The 17,659-nt window shown below is 48.4% G+C and overlaps 1 protein-coding gene across 2 annotated transcripts in view; it reads left to right on the top strand.

The window, feature by feature from the left end:
• Nucleotides 1-6,204: 6,204 nt before the first annotated feature.
• PFKFB3 (6-phosphofructo-2-kinase/fructose-2,6-biphosphatase 3) overlaps nucleotides 6,205-17,659 on the top strand; it is a 45,575-nt gene continuing 34,120 nt past the window's right edge. The window contains exon 1 of one of the 2 annotated variants that reach the window (XM_058022477.1): nucleotides 6,205-6,383. In XM_058022477.1, coding sequence (XP_057878460.1) covers nucleotides 6,368-6,383 — 16 coding nt within the window. In that variant the 5' untranslated portion in view covers nucleotides 6,205-6,367. The remainder of the gene's footprint in view (nucleotides 6,384-17,659) is intronic. The other variant, XM_058022481.1, reaches the window with a different exon arrangement.

A 17,659-nucleotide genomic window follows, 5' to 3' on the forward strand; every position in this document is an offset into this window, starting at 1 on the left:
GTTAACCTCTGATATTAGTGCTGGCATCTTCATATCACAGAGATTAGGTGTGGAGATGTGAATGAGGAGAGCCTGCTGTGAAAAAGGGACCTGGGTGTGGGATTTTCTGGGGTCCTCGTGGCAGGAAGGAAATGATGAATCTGACTCCATGTTCTCAGAAGGCTAATTTATTATTTTATGATATTATTATATTAAAGAATACTATACTAAAACTATACTAAAGAATAGAGAAAGGATACTTACAGAAGGCTAAAAGAGAATAATGAAAACTCCTGACTCTCTCCAGAGTCCCACAGCTGCTATTGAGTCAATTTTAAATCTACATTCATCTCGTGGTACGATAACATTAATTCTCCTCACTTCTGAAGAGACAGGGTTATTTTTTTCCCAAATCAAGAGAATATTGAAGAAATTATCTCTGATAAATACCTGGAAGCACAGCCAGGATCAAGATACCAATTTCTACCTCCTATCAGACATCTTTCATGTAGCAGAAAATTGTTTCTTCAACACCACTCAGAGGGGGACGAGCAGTTCAGGAAGAGCACAAGTAAATGATGGATTTATAAAACAATTGCATCCAAGAATACAAATAACACAGGAAAAAACTTGTATTCCCTTGAGTCCTACACTAAAGGATCATTTCTCTGCTTCCCTGCATGAGAGATTCAAGTCTCAGCTCTTCCAGCTTTCCTGGAGATTCACACTCTGCAGAGATGAGGATTATTGGGATAACAAAGTCAAGTAGGTAAAGGAACAAATCAACTTGACCCTGATTGGTCACTAAGTTAAAACAATTCACATGAAATCAATCAAACAACCACCTGTTGGATAAACAATCTCCAACCTCATTCCAAAGCAGCAAAACACAGGAGAAGCAAATGAGATAATATTGTTTTCCTTTTTCTCTGAGGCTTCTCAGCTTCCCAGAAGAGAAATCCTGGTGAAGGGATTTTTCCCTTAATGAAATATATTCAGGGTTATCGCAGTGACAGCTGGGTACCAGTATCTGGCTGCTGGAGTGTGGGGGGTCAGCAAAGACCTGGAGCTGAAAGCAGAGGTGTAATGGTCAGTGCCTGGTCACTGAGGTGTCACCTTGAAGATTGGCTTAGGTGTGACCACAGCAGCTCAGCCAGGAGCAGCTGAGCTGTGGGATAAGGGTCTGATGCTGACAGGGAAAGCAGGGCCTGTGTAACCCAGGGAAGAAAGAGGAGACCCTGCCTGAGCGCTCAGACATCTTCCAAAAGGACAAAACAGAACTTTGCAAGCTGGATCAATCACATAAGGAAATCCCCTGGTGTGCCCAGCACCAGCAATTCCCAGCACCCTCCTCTTCCTTGGGCTTGTGCCATGCAAGTCATCCCTAACGTTATAAATATTTCAGAGGAGCTGTTTGCATTCTTATTTGCTTGTAGAGCACAAGCCTTGCAGGGAAGGAGATCCCTGTGACTGCTCCTCATGCTGGGAGCACTGACATTGCTGCCTCCCACTGCTCCCACCCACGAGCTCACTGCTGCAAAGGGAGAACAGCTCAGCACTCATTTCCTGGCCGGGGATGTGCAGGGATGTGCAGGGCAGCTCATGGCATCCCCCTGGCCCTTGGTGCAAAGCCTGGTTGTGCACACACACGGATTCAGTGCAATGTGGGGAAGGCAAATTAAATCTCCATCCTGGATAAAGAGGTTTTTCTGGGCTTAAGGATGAAGTTGAGGGGAAAATTCTTTGCTGTGAGGGTGGTGAGGCCCTAGCACAGGTTATCCAGAGAAGCTGTGGCTGCTCCTGGATCCCTGGAAGTGTCCAAGGCCAGGTTGGATGGGGCTTGGAGCAACTTGGGAGAGTGGAAAGTGTCTTTGCCCACGGCAGGGGATTTGGAACTAGATTGTCTTTAAGATCCTTTCCAACCCAAACTTTTCCATGTTTCTATGAAATATGGGGTTTAAACCTGTGAGACAGGTAAAAGTATCCTCCAACTAAACAACGCCTCTAATATATTAGTCATTAAATTATGTTTTTCGTTTCCTCTGGAGACACCTTCCTGCAAAGCTGGCAGCAACCACGGAGGCTCCAAGTGCCTCTCCCACAGAAACCAGGGCTTGGGAAGATCTCAGGAAGTTTCTGGACCATCCCTCGGCCCTGGGGCACAATCAGTGCTGGCTGAAACCCTTCCCACCATGTTTGCTCAACATGTTCTGAAAACCTCAAGTGATGCTGAGCCACTGCCACCCTCTCTGGCATTTGTTCTCTGTCAGGAGAGATGCTCTGTTTTCACCATCCTAGACCAAAGTTTGATTAGTTTCATCTAAATCTTGTTTTGGGACCAGCTTGATTCGCCATTAACTTTTTACAATTATTATTACTTTTTACTTTTAAGTTGTTTTTTCTAGATGCCAGACAGAAATGCTCAAGAGCTGTGAGCAAAGGGCAAGGATCCTTGTACACCAGAAATCCCCAGACTATGTCTGATGCATTTTCTGCTTATTAAAACTGCCTGGCACCACTGAGATTGCCTGGGGTGCTCTCTGTGGGTGAAACCCAATAATATCTGATCTAGGGAATGATGCTCTGACTGCTGTGATGGCCTTGGCTGGAGCTTGGAAGCTGGTTTCTGGAATTTTCTGGGAAATGGAAAGCAGATTCATTGGCGTGGGCACCAAGGATGGTCCCGTCTGGGATCTTTGTAGGTCAATACACAGAATAACTGGAGCAAATCCCAGAGCAAGGACCAGATGACAGAAGAATCTTAATGGGGACCTGAACCATCATCCTCTACTACAGGTCCTGGTCACAACTACAAATCTCTGGGATGCTCCTGCTGGGAAGGTTTTGGAGCTGAGGTGGCATTGTCCAAGCAAGAACAGTGCTGGAATAAAACTGAGGAGTTATATATATAATATATTATATATATAATATCTGAGGAGTTGAGCCCCTTCCAAGATGGGCAGGCACTGAGCAGGATGTTATGGACAGCAAACTTGGACATGAGCATCCAAACATGGATTTTCATGGATGAGCCATTTTGGGTCTAACCCTGAATATATTTCATTAAGTTTTTCTTTTTCTAAGCCCTGGAATCACGTGCTGGAAATATCCTTCTGGAGATGAACAGCTAATCCACACTTATCCTGGGAAATAGAACTGTAAAAATCTGGTTTTGTAGAGATTTGAAAGCTCATCACTCCAAGGAATTTCACTTGTTTGCCAGAGCAGAGGACTGGGCTGGAGTTGAGGTGGATGAGGAGAACTCCTGGGTCTTGCCCTTTTTTTTTTTTTTTTCCTTTTTTCCCTAATTTTTTTCCTTCCCCCCCATTTTCCCCTTTTTCTCCCTTTCCTCCCACTCCTTTCCTCCCCCTATTTTTCCCTATTGTTTCCCAATTTTTCTATTTTTTTTCTTCCCCCCACCTTTTGCAAATTTACCCTTTCCCCCACCTTTTCTTGCCTACGTTTTTCCCCTATTTTCCCACTTTTTTTCACCTTTTCCCCATTTCTGCTCCCTTTTTTCCGGTTTTCCCCCCTTTTTTTCCTAATTTTCCCCCCTTTTTTCCATTTCCCCCCCTTTCCCCCTTATTTTTCCCTTATTTTTCCTTTATCTCCTCTTTCTTTCCCAATTTTTTTCCTTTTCCCCCCCTTTTCCCACATTTTTCCCAATTTCCCCCCACTTTCCCCAATTTTTTCCCATTTTCCCATTTTTTTCCCATTTCCCTCCTTTTTCCTATTTTTTTCCCATTTCCCCCCCTTTTTCCAATTTCCCCCCTTTTTTCCAATTTCTCACCCTTTTTTCCCCTTCCCCTTCCCTCATCCCCAACCCCATATTCTCCTGTCAGAAAATTAATCTGGAAATTTGAGAAAAGCACCAGAACTTCCAATTTTCATCGGAAAATCAGGCTGCATGCCTTGGGCATGGCTGGGCTGTCCTTCCCTTCCATGTGGAGTCAAGGAGGACTCCTCTTTACCTTCTGGGATGTCTGGCACCAACACATGGACGTCCAACCCACCTGCCCTAAATTATCCCAGCCCTTTGAGGTTACTAAACATCCTGGGAAATTCCATTTTTTGGATGATTTCTCCCCAAGGCAATGGCTGCCTGCTCAGTGTGCTTGGGCACAACCCCAGCCTGCCCTGCTGTGGTTTCCAGGGGCAGGGCACAAACCAGCTGCTGTCACTGGTTCCAGACACTGGAAGAAGCCCAGCAGCCCATGCCACCAAATCCTGAGCAATTTTGTTCACCCCAGCAGCCCATGGCACCAAATCTTGAGCAATTTTGTTCACCCCAGCAGCCCATGCCACCAAATCTTGAGCAATTTTGTTCACCCCAGCAGCCCATGGCACCAAATCTTGAGCAATTTTGTTCACCCCAGCAGCCCATGCCACCAAATCTTGAACAATTTTGTTCACCCCAGCAGCCCATGCCATCAAATCTTGAGCAATTTTGTTCACCCCAGCAGCCCATGCCACCAAATCTTGAGCAATTTTGTTCACCCCAGCAGCCCATGGCACCAAATCTTGAACAATTTTGTTCACCCCAGCAGCCCATGCCACCAAATCTTGAGCAATTTTGTTCACCCCAGCAGCCCATGCCACCAAATCTTGAGCAATTTTCTTCACCCCAGCAGCCCATGCCACCAAATCTTGAACAATTTTCTTCACGTTTTTGCTGCACCTGCAGCAGCCAGCACTCCCTGAGCAGGACAGAGGCAGCAAAGCCATGTAGGACACTGATGTCCCTGCCACTCCTGTTGGTGTCACAGCTCTCACAAACAGCCTGGGGGTGGTTTTTTTTGAGTGCTCCTCACCCACTGGCCCAAACAGGTTTGTCCAGTGAGCTTTAAGCCAAACCTGGCAGACTTTGCCCTGGGGAGGATGAAGAAAAACTCACCTGCAGCATTGAAGGGGTCTGGATGGGGCTGGAGCCTGCAGGAGATGGATGGGGAGGCTCTGGAGCACCCCAGGGATGGTTTGAGGAAAATCTTGACAACTCCAGGGGGGAGAAGCAGTTTTGCAGGGAGCAGAGACACAGCATGGAGCTCATGGTATCAATGTCAAGCACCGGGATGAAAGGATGGGTGTGGCATTCACATTTTCTGAAAAATCCCTTCACCCAGGATTTTCCCCTGGGAAGATGAGAAGCCTCAGAAAAAATGAAAACAATTCTTATCTCATTTTCTTCTCCTGTGTTGTGCTCATGTGGAATGTGTTTGGAGATTGTTTACCCACAGGTGATTGTTTCATTGGATTCTGCTGTGGGTTTCCATTCTTTGGCCAATCAGTGCCAAGCTGTGTCAGGACTCTGGAAAGTGTCACGAGTTCTAACTATTATCTTTTTAGCCTTCTGTAAGTATCCTTTCTGTATTCTTTAGTATAGTTTAATTTAGTATTGTTTAATATAATATAGTATCATAAAATAATAAATTAGCCTTCTGAGAACATGGAGTCAGATTCATCATTCCTGCCTTTGTCTGGAGGCCGGGAAGGAATGATGAATCTGACTCCATGAATCTGACCCAAATACAATAGATGGGGTCCCCATCCTGCACAGTTCAAAGAGTTTCTCTTGAGCTCCCTCCAAGCCAATTCCTCTTTCTACCCGCAGGGAGGGCATAAAGGAACCACAGTACAAATAAACACTCCTCCCGGGTTAAAATGCACCACCTTCACCTCCTGCTGCAAGCTGAGCTCCAGAGATGAGGACACACTGCCCTGGTGCTGTTCCAAAGCTCCTGGCTCAGCCCAGCCCAGGGATGCCACCGAGGGTGTTTGCTCATCCTCAGGATCCAGCCCTGCAGGGTCTGAACTCCTGGTGCCCTGGGCAAGGGCAGGGATGCGAACGGGGGGATCTGAGTTTGTGACCCCCTTGTTTCTGAAGCAGCTGGGCTTTCCCAGTTTGTCCCACAGAGAAGATGGGATTGGTGCTCTGATGAGCTCAGAAATTTGCATAAGCGATGCAGGAGGCCAAAATTCCACGATCACACCCACATCCATTACACACAGTTCTGTACTGCTCCTACCAAGAAAAAACCATCACAAATCAACTCAAAACCCCTTTCCAAGTGTCTTCCACCCCTTTCTAAGGCAATCAGCTCCCTGTCACCTCCCTCCCATCTCTGCTGTCTCCGGGAAGCGAAGGGTTAAAAGCTCTGAAACTGCAAGAACTTCCTCCCTTCTGCAGTGCCACCCTCGGAATGACGCTGGTTTCTGCCGGGCTTTGCCCAAATACGTCCGTTTCCTCCTGAAACACGGAGGAGGAAGGAAAGAAATAGAGATACAGAAGAAATATATATTATTTTTGTGTGTGTGTGTGTCTTTATCTAAGAGAAGGCGTCCGCATCCGAGGAACCCAGGCGTCGGAGCCAGCCCTGCCTCCTCCCGCTCCATGCCGTTCCGCAAAGGTAGGGATGGAGGGGTGGGCAGCATGCTCGTACAGGGACCACCCGGGCATCCAGGGACCACCTGGGCACCCAGGGATTGCCTGGGCATCCAGGGATTGCCCGGGCATGCAGGGACCACCTGGGCACTCAGGGATTGCCTGGGCATCCAGGGACTACCTGGGCACTTAGGGATTGCCTGGGCACTCAGGGACCGCCTGGGCACCCAGGGATTGCCCGGGCATGCAGGGGTGGCTCCCGCAGGGTGGGCGATGGGAGCCGGGGGCTGTGCCCGGCTTTGGGGCAGGATGGATGGGGACACGCCTGAGGTTGTGTGGGTGTGCTCTGTGCAGCCTGAAAAGGGCGGCTCTGCCCTCTCCGCCTTTCCCGCGGGGTTTTCCGTCTGTGTCCTCCCTCAGGGGCTGGGGACGGAGGGCAGCGGGTGTTTCTGGCCAGGGGATGCTGCTGGGGACGATGCAGCCGAGAACCGGCAGCCTGCGGGCATTTGTGTCCTTGGGAGGGGCTGGAAGGAGAGACAGGGCAGGTAAACAGCCCTCACCTTCCGTGCCTCAGATCTGCGCCCCAAAGCATCCCTTTTCCACAGAAATCCCCACTCACCACCCCCCTGGCTTGGCGGTGTGGGAAAGAAGCATCAAATATGGGACCTAAAGCCCTGCTGGATATTCAAATATGGGACCTAAAGCCCTGCTGGGTGCTCAAATATGGGTCCTAAAGCCCTGCAGGGTGCTCAGATATGGGACCTAAAGCCCTGCAGGTGCTCCTGTGCCGCTGTGGAGGAGTTTCCATCCTCTCCGGGCTGCTGTGAGGCAGAGTCTCTGAAATGTCACCTCCTCCGCTTTGCAGAGGGAATCGGTGGGACACAGAGTGGGGATGCTTGTGGTGGTTTCTTTTGGAGAAATGGAAGGGAAAAAGTCTTCTCCAGGAGACAGACAAGCCAGGGGAGGCAGGCTTAACACCTCAGATCTGCACCCCAAACCATCCCTTTTCCACAGAAATCCCCACTCGCCACCCCATGGCTTGGCAGTGTGGGCAAGAAGCATCAAATATGGGACCTAAAGCCCTGCTGGGTGCTCAAATATGGGACCTAAAGCCCTGCAGGTGTCAGATATGGGTCCTAAAGTCCTACTGGGTGCTCAGATATGGGACATAAAGCCCTGCAGGGTGCTCAAATATGGGACCTAAAGCCCTGCAGGTGTCAGATATGGGTCCTAAAGTCCTACTGGGTGCTCAGATATGGGACCTAAAGCCCTGCAGGGTGCTCAAATATGGGTCCTAAAGCCCTGCTGGGTGCTCAGATATGGGATCTAAAGCCCTGCAGGTGCTCCTGTGCTGCTGTGGAGGAGTTCCCATCCTCTCCGGGCTGCTGTGAGGCAGAGACTCTGAAATGTCACCTCCTCCGCTTTGCAGAGAGAATCGGTGGGACACAGAGTAGGGATGCTTGGAGTGGTTTCTTTTGGAGAAATGGAAGGGAAAAGTCTTTTCCAGGAGACAGACAAGCCAGGGGAGGCAGGCTTAACACCTCAGATCTGCGCCCCAAACCATCCCTTTTCCACAGAAATCCCCACTCGCAACCCCCCTGGCTTGGCAGTGTGGGCAAGAAGCATCAAATATGGGACCTAAAACCCTGCTGGGTGCTCAGATATGGGATCTAAAGTCCTACTGGGTGCTCAGATATGGGATCTAAAGCCCTGCTGGGTGCTCAAATATGGGTCCTAAAGCCCTGCTGGGTGCTCAAATATGGGACCTAAAGCCCTGCTGAGTGCTCAAATATGGGACCTAAAGCCCTGCTGGGTGCTCAAATATGGGACCTAAAGCCCTGCTGGGTGCTCAGATATGGGACCTAAAGCCCTGCTGGGTATTCAAATATGGGTCCTAAAGCCCTGCTGGGTATTCAAATATGGGATCTAAAGTCCTGCAGGTGCTCCTGTGCTGCTGTGGAGGAGTTTCCATCCTCTCCGGGCTGCTGTGAGGCAGAGTCTCTGAAATGTCACCTCCTCCGCTTTGCAGAGAGAATCGGTGGGACACAGAGTGGGGTGCTTGTGGTGGTTTCTTTTGGAAAAATGGAAGGGAAAAGTGTTTTCCAGGAGGCAGGGTTAACTCGGGCTGCGCAAGGACACAAGGGCGGAATGTCCTGCCCAGCACCGCACACAGGTGCTCCGGCCGGCGGGGCAGGGACAGAGGTGTCACACACTGGCGCTGGCACATCGCAGAGCAGCGGGGAGGGGATGGAACCGGCGGGGAGAGGCTGGGTTTGCGTTTTGGAGGATGCTCGGGGGTGCCCGCAGTGATGCTCCCAGAGCCGGCGAGGTTTGTGCTGCCTTTGGAGGGCGAGCACAGCGTGATGTTCTTCGCACCCTCGCAGCTCGGTTTGCAGGGCTCTGCTTAATTCTAGGTGATGAGTGGATTAATTGGGAGCAGAGGGAGAGATGCTGGGGAGGAAAGAGCGTGTGAGGCTCTGAAAGAGCGGGGCTGGGGAGCAGGGAGGGACTGGGGGTATTTGTCCTGTTTTTTTGGGCAGCTCCGTGGCCCTGCTGGGGTGGAATGAAGGGCAGAGCTCCAGCGCTTGGGGACATAGGGTGCATTGGCAGCAATTGATGCTTTTCCACCTGGATCGGGTGTTTTGGGACACCGTGCTGTGGCTGCCATCGCTGCCGGATTTGCCGGCACAGCTGACCTCGGTTCTGCAGCCCTTGTGGCACCGTGGCAGCCGTGCCTGCCTCCAAACTTCCTCTAGAGGTCAACCTTGAAATGCCAGAGCGGCTCTCGGCAGCTCCGTGCATCAGCCTGCGGCTCCAAGGGGGCAGAGAGGCCGTGTGGAGAAGTTTTATCCATTGCTGGTGTGTTTAGGAATAATTTTGTCACCACAAGGGTTGTCAAGTATTGTATTTGAGGAGTCCCCAGACGAGGGGAGGCATGATGAATCTGACTCCACGTTCTCCGAAAGCTAATATTTTATCTACTATATCATATTAAAGGATACTATACTAAAGAATACAGAAAGGATACTTACAGAAGGCTAAAAAGATAATAATGAAAACTCGTGACTCTTTCCAGAGATCTCACACAGCTTGGCACTGATTGGCCAATGAGTCAAAATAATTCACATGAAACCAATGAACAATCACCTGTGGGTAAACAATCTCCAAACACATTCCACATGTGAGCAAAACACAGGAGAAGCAAATGAGATAATTGTTTCCTTTTTCTCTGAGGCTTCTGTGCTTCCCAGGAGGGAAATCCTGGGCCAAGGGATTTTTCAGGAAATGTGGATGCCACAGTCAAGCACTGGAAAAGCAGTGCCTGGGGGAGTGGTGGAGTCACCATCCCTGGAGGGATTTAAGACATGCAGATGTGGCACTTGGGGACATGGTTTAGTGGTGGCTTGGCAGTGCTGTGACCTGGCTGCAGCCTTCAGCCCCAGCTCAGAGCATCCCCACAGCACCAGCCCTGCCTGCAGCGCTGCTCAGTGGCTGCTGCTGGGCTCCCCAGGGACACATCCACAAGCCACCAAGGCAGGAGGGCTGTGGAGAGCTTGGCCTTGTGGCTGCCCTTCAAAAGCTGCCCACAGCAAGCTGTGCACGTGCTGAGTGTGCAGGTGGGTGTGAGGATATTTTCCTTCTAGTTCAGTTTGGTGCATAAAAATCCTTTTTCAAGGTGGTGGCTTCAGCTGGGCTGGAATCTGGCCATGTTCCTGGGGACCCCTGGCAGCCTGGCAAGGAGGCTGGGCCTTTACTCCAGGAGCCTTTTGGGAACAGCATTGTCGCAGACATCTTTTCATTTAAAATCCTTTCCTTAGGATTTTTTCCTCCTGAGAAGCTGAGAAGCCTCAGGAACAAAATGTAAACAATGATTATCTGCTGCTGTGGAATGCAACAGGTGGATTTGTGATTGGCCCATGTTGGATGTTTGTAATTAATGGCCAGTCACAGCCCAGCTGGCTTGGACAGAGAGTCCGAGACACAAACCTTTGTTATTCATTCTTTCCTTTCTATTCTTAGCTTAGCCAGCCTTCTGAGATGAAACCTTTTCTTCTATTCTTTTAGTACAGTTTTAATGTAATATATATAAGAAAATAATAAATCAAGCCTTCTGAAACATGGAGTCAGACCTCTGTCTCTTCCCTCACCCTCAGACCCCTGTGAGCACTGTCACACAGCATCTCACCTCAGAGCTGATCCAGGCAGCAAAGAGGAGGCTCTGCCCAAGGCTGCTGCTCTGCAGACCCTCTTAAGGCAGAGGGACACTTTGGGATGAGCATTTTGGAGGCTCTCAGCTGTCTTTGCACCCCCTGTGTGTGGAAATGGAGCATCCTGTAGTGGAAAATGCAAACTCCACCCCTGTTCTCACTGCTTGCAGCTGGTTTCTCACTGCTTGCAGCTTTGGAGACCTTTCCTGTGAAATCCTGGTTGCCTTGGCTCTGTTCTGCCTCCTTTCTCCTCGGGCATCTTAGCCAGTGGCATTGCCACAGGATCTGCACTCCCTGGCTGTGTCACAGCTGCCATTTAGCTGACTGCAAGGCATTTGGCAGTTTCAGAGTTTAAAGAAAGGTATTTCTAGCAGGCTGCTCAAGCACAGCCAGGAGGAACAACCCCAAGGCATTTGGCAGTTTCAGATATTAAAGAAAGGTATTTCTAGCAGGCTGCTCAAGCACAGCCAGGAGGAACGAGCTGAGGACAGAAATTAATTTCTCCCAGCATTGCTGCATCATCTGGGAGCACAGAGAGAGCCCTGATCCCCAGGCAGTGCCACCACCCTGGCACTGTGGCTGCAGCTCTGCTATCTGGAGGTGCTGGGAGCTTTCACCCAAAGTGCCCTTCCTGAAAAATGTGATTTAATTACTGCAGCTGACGCGAGGGAGCCTGGGAGTGTGCAGGTGATAAGCTGGCAGGGCACTGCCAGCCAGCAGGACATTTGTCATCTGTCAAAGGACAAATGAAACCCCTGTGCTGCTGGCTGGGAAGGAGCTGGAGATAAGAGTGAAAGGCAGTGAGCAGGGAATGAACACAGGATGACAGAAGCATGGAACAGTCTGGGTTGGGAAGGATGTAAAAGATCACCCAGTTCCAAACCCTCTGACAGGGCCAGAATATCTTGTGCTCAATCAGGTTACTCAAAGTCCACTCCAGCCTTCCAGCCTCACCTTGAACACTTCCAGGGATGGGGCATCCACCACCTCTCTGAGCAACCTGTGCCTGGGTCTCACTACCCTCATCATAAACAATTTCTTCCTTATATATATATTTTTATATATAATTATAATATATAATTTTTATATATTATATTTTATATAATAATATATATTATACAAAATATAATATATATTATTTTAAAAATATATTATATATATTATTATTATATTATTTATTATATTCTATATATTATATTTTATATTTTTATATAATTATAATATATAATTTATATAATTATAAATATAATTTCTTCCTTTATATATATACATTTATATATAAATACATTTTATATATATATAAGAGTATATATAAAAATAATAGTATATAAAAATAATAATAATAGTATATATAAATAATATATATATTATATATAATTTATATATAAAAATTTCATCCTTATATAAATAAATTTCTATATATAAAATTTACATATATAAAAATTTATATATAATATAAATTATATACAAATTATATATATAATATATAATTTATATATTTATATATAATATATATTAATTATATATATTATATATAGTAATAAATTTTATATAGTATATATTACATATAAATAATATATAAAAATAATATATAATTTATGTATATATAATTTATATATATAAATTTCTTCCTTATATAAATCAACCCTCTTTCACTTTGAAACCATCAGCCCTTGTCCTGTTGCAACACACCCTGCTAAAAATTTGTCCCTTTTAAAAATTGGTTCCCTTCAGGCACTGGAAAGGGCTCTGAGATCTGCCCAATGCCTTCTCGAGGCTGAACATCTCATCTCTCTCCGTCTGTATCTCATCACTTTGGGAGGGTTTCTGGATTGCTGGCAATGCCCTGCAGTCCCACACGCTGCTGCCTTTGTCACCCATCACTCCTTGATGCCGTGGCTTCCTGGCAGCCCTGGAAAAGGTTTTATCCAGGATTTCCTGTCAGAGGCACTGGGCAGGATTTTTGAGCACTGATGGATGCAGAGAAGAAGCCATGTGGGGAGTCAGGAGCTGCCTGGGGGGGTCCTGCCAGCTGCAGCTCCCTGGTGACAGTGACACCGTGGGTGTCTGCTCAAGGAGCAGGGAGGGAGCGTGTGGCAGAACTGGCCCTGGCTCCCCTGGCTCACAGGCCCGTGCCTGAGTCAAACCAGCACCTTGTTTTCACTGAACACCTTCCCTGGAAGGCTGGAAGTCCCCTCCCATCCTGCTGTGTCCCCTGGCCTGTGTTTCTCACTGTGGTATTTTCACTCTGGCTCTTGGTTTAGCTTTATCCCCTTTCACCTCACCCAAAGGAGCAGGTGTCTGTCCCCCATCTCACCCCTCCCTGCACCTCCAAGAAAGCCCTGGCTGACCACGACCTTTCCATTGCCCCTTGGCCTTTGCACTTTCTTTAGCATTTATGGCCACTCATGGGGAGATTTTAATGGATTTCAGGGTCACCATGCGTGGTTTTTATCGCATTATCACTCACTGGGTCACGCCAAACCAAGCAGCAGAGGCCACCACGTCTCAAGGTGCTGGTGCAGAGGAGCACATCCCAGGCTGTGGTGGCCAGGTGGGACAGCCCTGGCTGCCACCACGTGCAGGTGGGACCACCATTCCACTAGAAACTCTTGCAGGAGGCTTTTAAAGGCTGCAGTGAGATTTCTGGGACCTGCTCTGCATTCTGATGACTCCACAGAAACCAGCTGGTGGGGACAGGACAGATATGGGTTGTGAGCACCTCTCAGACTCCCTGAGTCTGGGAGTTAAACCACATAACAATATTGAAGGTACATGCTCATGGCCCAACCTGGGAGCAGGCAGGCACACCTGTAACCTCCCTGCCAGGGCCAGCACCTCACCAAGCAGCTCAGGATGCTGGAAAACCCCTCCTTTTGCCATCCTGCCTCCCTCCTGGCAGGGATGGGGAAGGATTCTCCTCTGCTGCATCTCCAGCCACCAGCTGAAACCAAGCTCAGTGGTTATATCACACAGGAGAGCAGCTCAGACTCGGCTTGGGCTTCACCCCAGTGCTGAAATCCCACCACAAACCCCCCAGACCCCTTCCCCACCTGGCACCACACCATCCCTGTGCCACTGGGAGCCTTGCCAGCAGAGCTGCTGCCCTGCTGAACCTTTCCCCAACACGCCCTCTGTGATGGAGAAATTGATCTCGGCACAAAACAGCTCCAAAGGCTTTAAATCAGATGACCACAGGGGTTTTTTTCTTCATGGAGGGACGTGGGAGGATTTCAAAACCAGCAGCCAGCAAGGTGTGATCCCTGTTTTCCTGGTGCGTGCGTGCAGGCACTCACATCTCTGCAGGGCACCTGATTCTGATCCCCATCATAACTCCATTCTAAGTTGGATAAAAAATTAAAAGGATGGGGCACAGTCCCCAGTTGGGAGTTGTCACCCTGTTTTTTTAAGATTTTCTAAGCCTTCTGATGTTGAAATTCTTGTAGCGAACTTTCTCACACACTTTCTGTAAATATCTTGTTTTGCATTCCTTTATGGAGGAGGAGAAATTTGATGGGCTGTTGGTTTGTCCAGTGTCATTGGAGAGGTGGCACTGTCACCCTCCAATCCACTGTCACTTTTGGAAATCTATAAATGTTGGAGTCAGAAAATAAACTTCCTTTATCCTTCACCTTGAGAAAAGCGGTGTGAGCTTGTGTTCTTTCGTGTCCTATAGTGACAGGGAGTCAAGATGAAGCCCACACAAGCAGATTTAGGTTTCCTTTGTGTTTTCCCCTGGAGAATTCCTTGTCCTGGCAAGGATGCCACTAATTAGGATTCCACTGGGGCAGCATACCTTGTATAAACCTTAAATATTCCTTGCTATAAAGAACAGCTGTTATCTTCTCCATGGTATCCTTTCCCAGGCCAGAAGCTATTCCCCAGTTTTCTCCTTCCTGGAGAACAAAATCCCTCTCATTTTGTCCTTTTCCATATACCCAATTCTGAAAATATCTCCTTGCTATTGCCAACCCTGTCCCATGAGGTTTGGAGATTAAACCCCTCCAAACCCAAGAGGTTTGGAGATTAAACCTCTTCTAAAACTACAGGGCCTGGAGTGAGATGTGCCCTTCCTTGGTGCTGAGGAAGCAGCACCATCCAGACCAGAAAACCCAGAAAAATTTTGTATGCCACCCTCTTGCTAAAACATCATGGGCTTTCCTTTTGGTTTCTCTTAATCATTATTATTATTGTTAATAATAATAATAATAGTAGTATAACAACAACAACTTCTGGGACTTCATGCTGTTTGTTCAGAATTGACTGCTGAGACCTTTTTATTCCCCCCCTCCCCAGTCCTTTCCTCCTTGTTGGGTGTTTTCCAGCTTCATCAATTGAGGCAGGGGAAACTGAGGCACAGGAGGGCTGAGATGGGCTGGAGGCTGTGCTGATGGTGCCTTTAGCTGCTCATGCCCACGGATCCAGCTCTGTCTGCACCAATCCTGGCAGTGCCACAGCATCCTGAGGTGTGTGTGCCCTGTGCAGGTGCATTTTGAGGATATTACTGGGGCAAACTTCATTGTAGCGCAGTGCAGAGCTTCCAAACCAACCCCTGTGGGTTTGATGGGCAGGAGCAGGGTGTTAAAACCCCACTGGAGAGATGTTGATTGGGGTTGGAAATCAAGGACAGCTTTGCTCAGCCCTGAAAAAGAATATCTGAGGGCAGAGGGGGCGAGCTGAGACAGACAAATATCTCCTTGTGAGATGGTTTGGTGAGAAATGATGCTGCTGGGGAAGGGGTGATGGGGAAGGAGGTGATGGGGAAGGGATGATGAGGAAGGAGTGATGAGGAAGGGGTGATGGGGAAGGGGTGATGAGGAAGGGGTGATGGGGAAGGGATGATGAGGAAGGGGTGATGGGGAAGGGGTGATGAGGAAGGGGTGATGGGGAAGGAGTGATGGGGAAGGGATGATGGGGAAGGAGTGGTGGAGAAGTAGTGATGGGAAAAGGGCAGTGGGGAAGGAGGTGATGGGGAAGGAGGTGATGGGGAAGGAGGTGATGGGGAAGGAGTGATGGGGAAGGGATGATGAGGAAGGAGTGATGGGGAAGGAGGTGATGGGGAAGGGGTAGTGGGGAAGGGGGTGGTAATTCATGGAGAAAAGGAGTTATTGCCGTGTCCTTGTGCAGCCCCGGCCCCGCTCTGGGCTGGTGTGGAACAGCTGCATCCCTTCACCCAGCCCGAGTTATTTATTTATTCCTCTCCCCTCCAGCCGCCGCTGGAGCTTGTTTACCCCACGGGACGCCAGCAGAGCCTTTCCCAGGGCACCGGGGCAGGCTTGTTTACCAGCTGTATTTATCATTTATTTCAGTGGCTGTGCTGGCAGGGCCGCCCCACGGGCCCCGCACGCCCCGATCCGCCAGGAGCGCTCCGGGCTGGGCGAACACGCGAAGGGAGCGTGCAGGAACCCTGCTCTGTGTGTGTGTATGTGTGTGTGTGTGGGTGCCCTTTGCTGCGCTTTCCAGGAAGCCCCGAGAGCAGCTGAGGCTGGTAAACAAGGCGGATAATCTGTCACTATCTCCCCGCGGTGCTGGTGACTCGGGCTCTTGTGTTTTTCATATCCTGCACTGCGTTAGCACAGAACCCCGAACTCCATGTACAGTGTTAGTTGGCTTCACAAACTTCACAAAATGTCTTCAAAATTTGGTCAGACGAAGCAATCTCTCTGGGCCTGAGATCCAAGCACACCCTACTGCCTCAGATCCCCAAAAGTCTAAACTTCATTAACTCCTGATATGCAAACGGACCAAACTCACATACGTCTGAAAAACTTGTGACTGTCATTTATTTTGGGTGTACTTTTGTCTACTCCCTATAAAGTGTTAGTTAACTCGACAAACTTCACAAAACGTCTTCAAAATTTGGTCAGACGAAGCAATCCCTCTGGGCCTGAGATCCAAGCACACCCTACAGCCTCAGATCCTGAAAAGTTTAAATAAAATTGAGAAGAGGAGCAAACTGGGGGTATGTGACTTCATTAACCCCTGGTAGGCAAATGGCCCAAACTCATATATGTCTGAAAATCTTGTTGGGTGTAGCCCCTTGGGGAGGCTTTGTCTACTCCCTATAAAGTGTTAGTTAGCTTAACAAACTTCACAAAATGTCTTCAAAATTTGGTCAGATGAAGCAATCTTTCTGGGCCTGAGTTTCAAGCACACCCTGCAGCCTCAGACCCCCAAAAGTCTAAACAAAAGTGAATTTGGGGGATTCTCCAAGTGAATTCTCCAAGTGAATTTGCAGGGGAGGAAGCAAACTAGGGGTATGTGACTTCATTAACCCATGATAGGCAAGTGGACCAAACTCATTTACATCTGAAAGACTTGTTACTGTCATTCATTTTTGGGTGTACCCTATTGAGGCGGTTTTGTCTACTCCATATAAAGTGTTAGTTAGCTTCACAAAATGTCTTTACATTTTGGTGGGACAGAACAATCCCTCTGGACCTCAGATCCAAGGATTCCCTACAGCCTCAAGCCCCCAAAAGTCTAAACAAAAGTGAATTGGGGGAAGCAAACTGGGGGTATATGACTTCATTAACCCCTGATATGCAAACAGACCAAACTCATATATGACTAAAAAACTTGTTGGGTTTTTCATTTTTGAGTGTAGCCCCCTGGGGACACTTTGTCTGCTCTTAATGTACCTGAAGGCCCTTCATTAAATATATCCATTTTTATTCTTTTAACTTTGTCTGGCCTCTGTTCCTAGGTGAGCCCAAAACCACATCAGTACTGGGAGGAAAATTGGGTATTTTGTCTCCTGCTCCCAAATCCATGAGCCCCAAGGAGGGATGTGGCTTCCCAGTTTCAGTTTCTGCTCAGCCAGGATGTTTCAGCTGCCTTTACTGGGGGATAAGCAGGGTTGCTCTGGGTCCTGCTCGTGGGCTTGAAGGTGAGGACTGAACAACTGCTGAGTTCTGTGCTCAGGAGACCAAACTTTTCCACCCCAAAAATGCAAGTGGGCACTGCCAGGTCACTGGTACAAGTGCAGAATAAAGGCTCCTCAGTCACCAATATGAATTTATTTGGAGGAAAGTCATGCCTTCATGCCAGGTATGACCCAGGCAAGCACTCACCTTAATGCCAGTAGGAGACT

Source organism: Melospiza georgiana, chromosome 4 (genome assembly GCF_028018845.1).
Source record: "Melospiza georgiana isolate bMelGeo1 chromosome 4, bMelGeo1.pri, whole genome shotgun sequence".
Taxonomy (NCBI): Eukaryota; Metazoa; Chordata; class Aves; order Passeriformes; family Passerellidae; genus Melospiza; species Melospiza georgiana.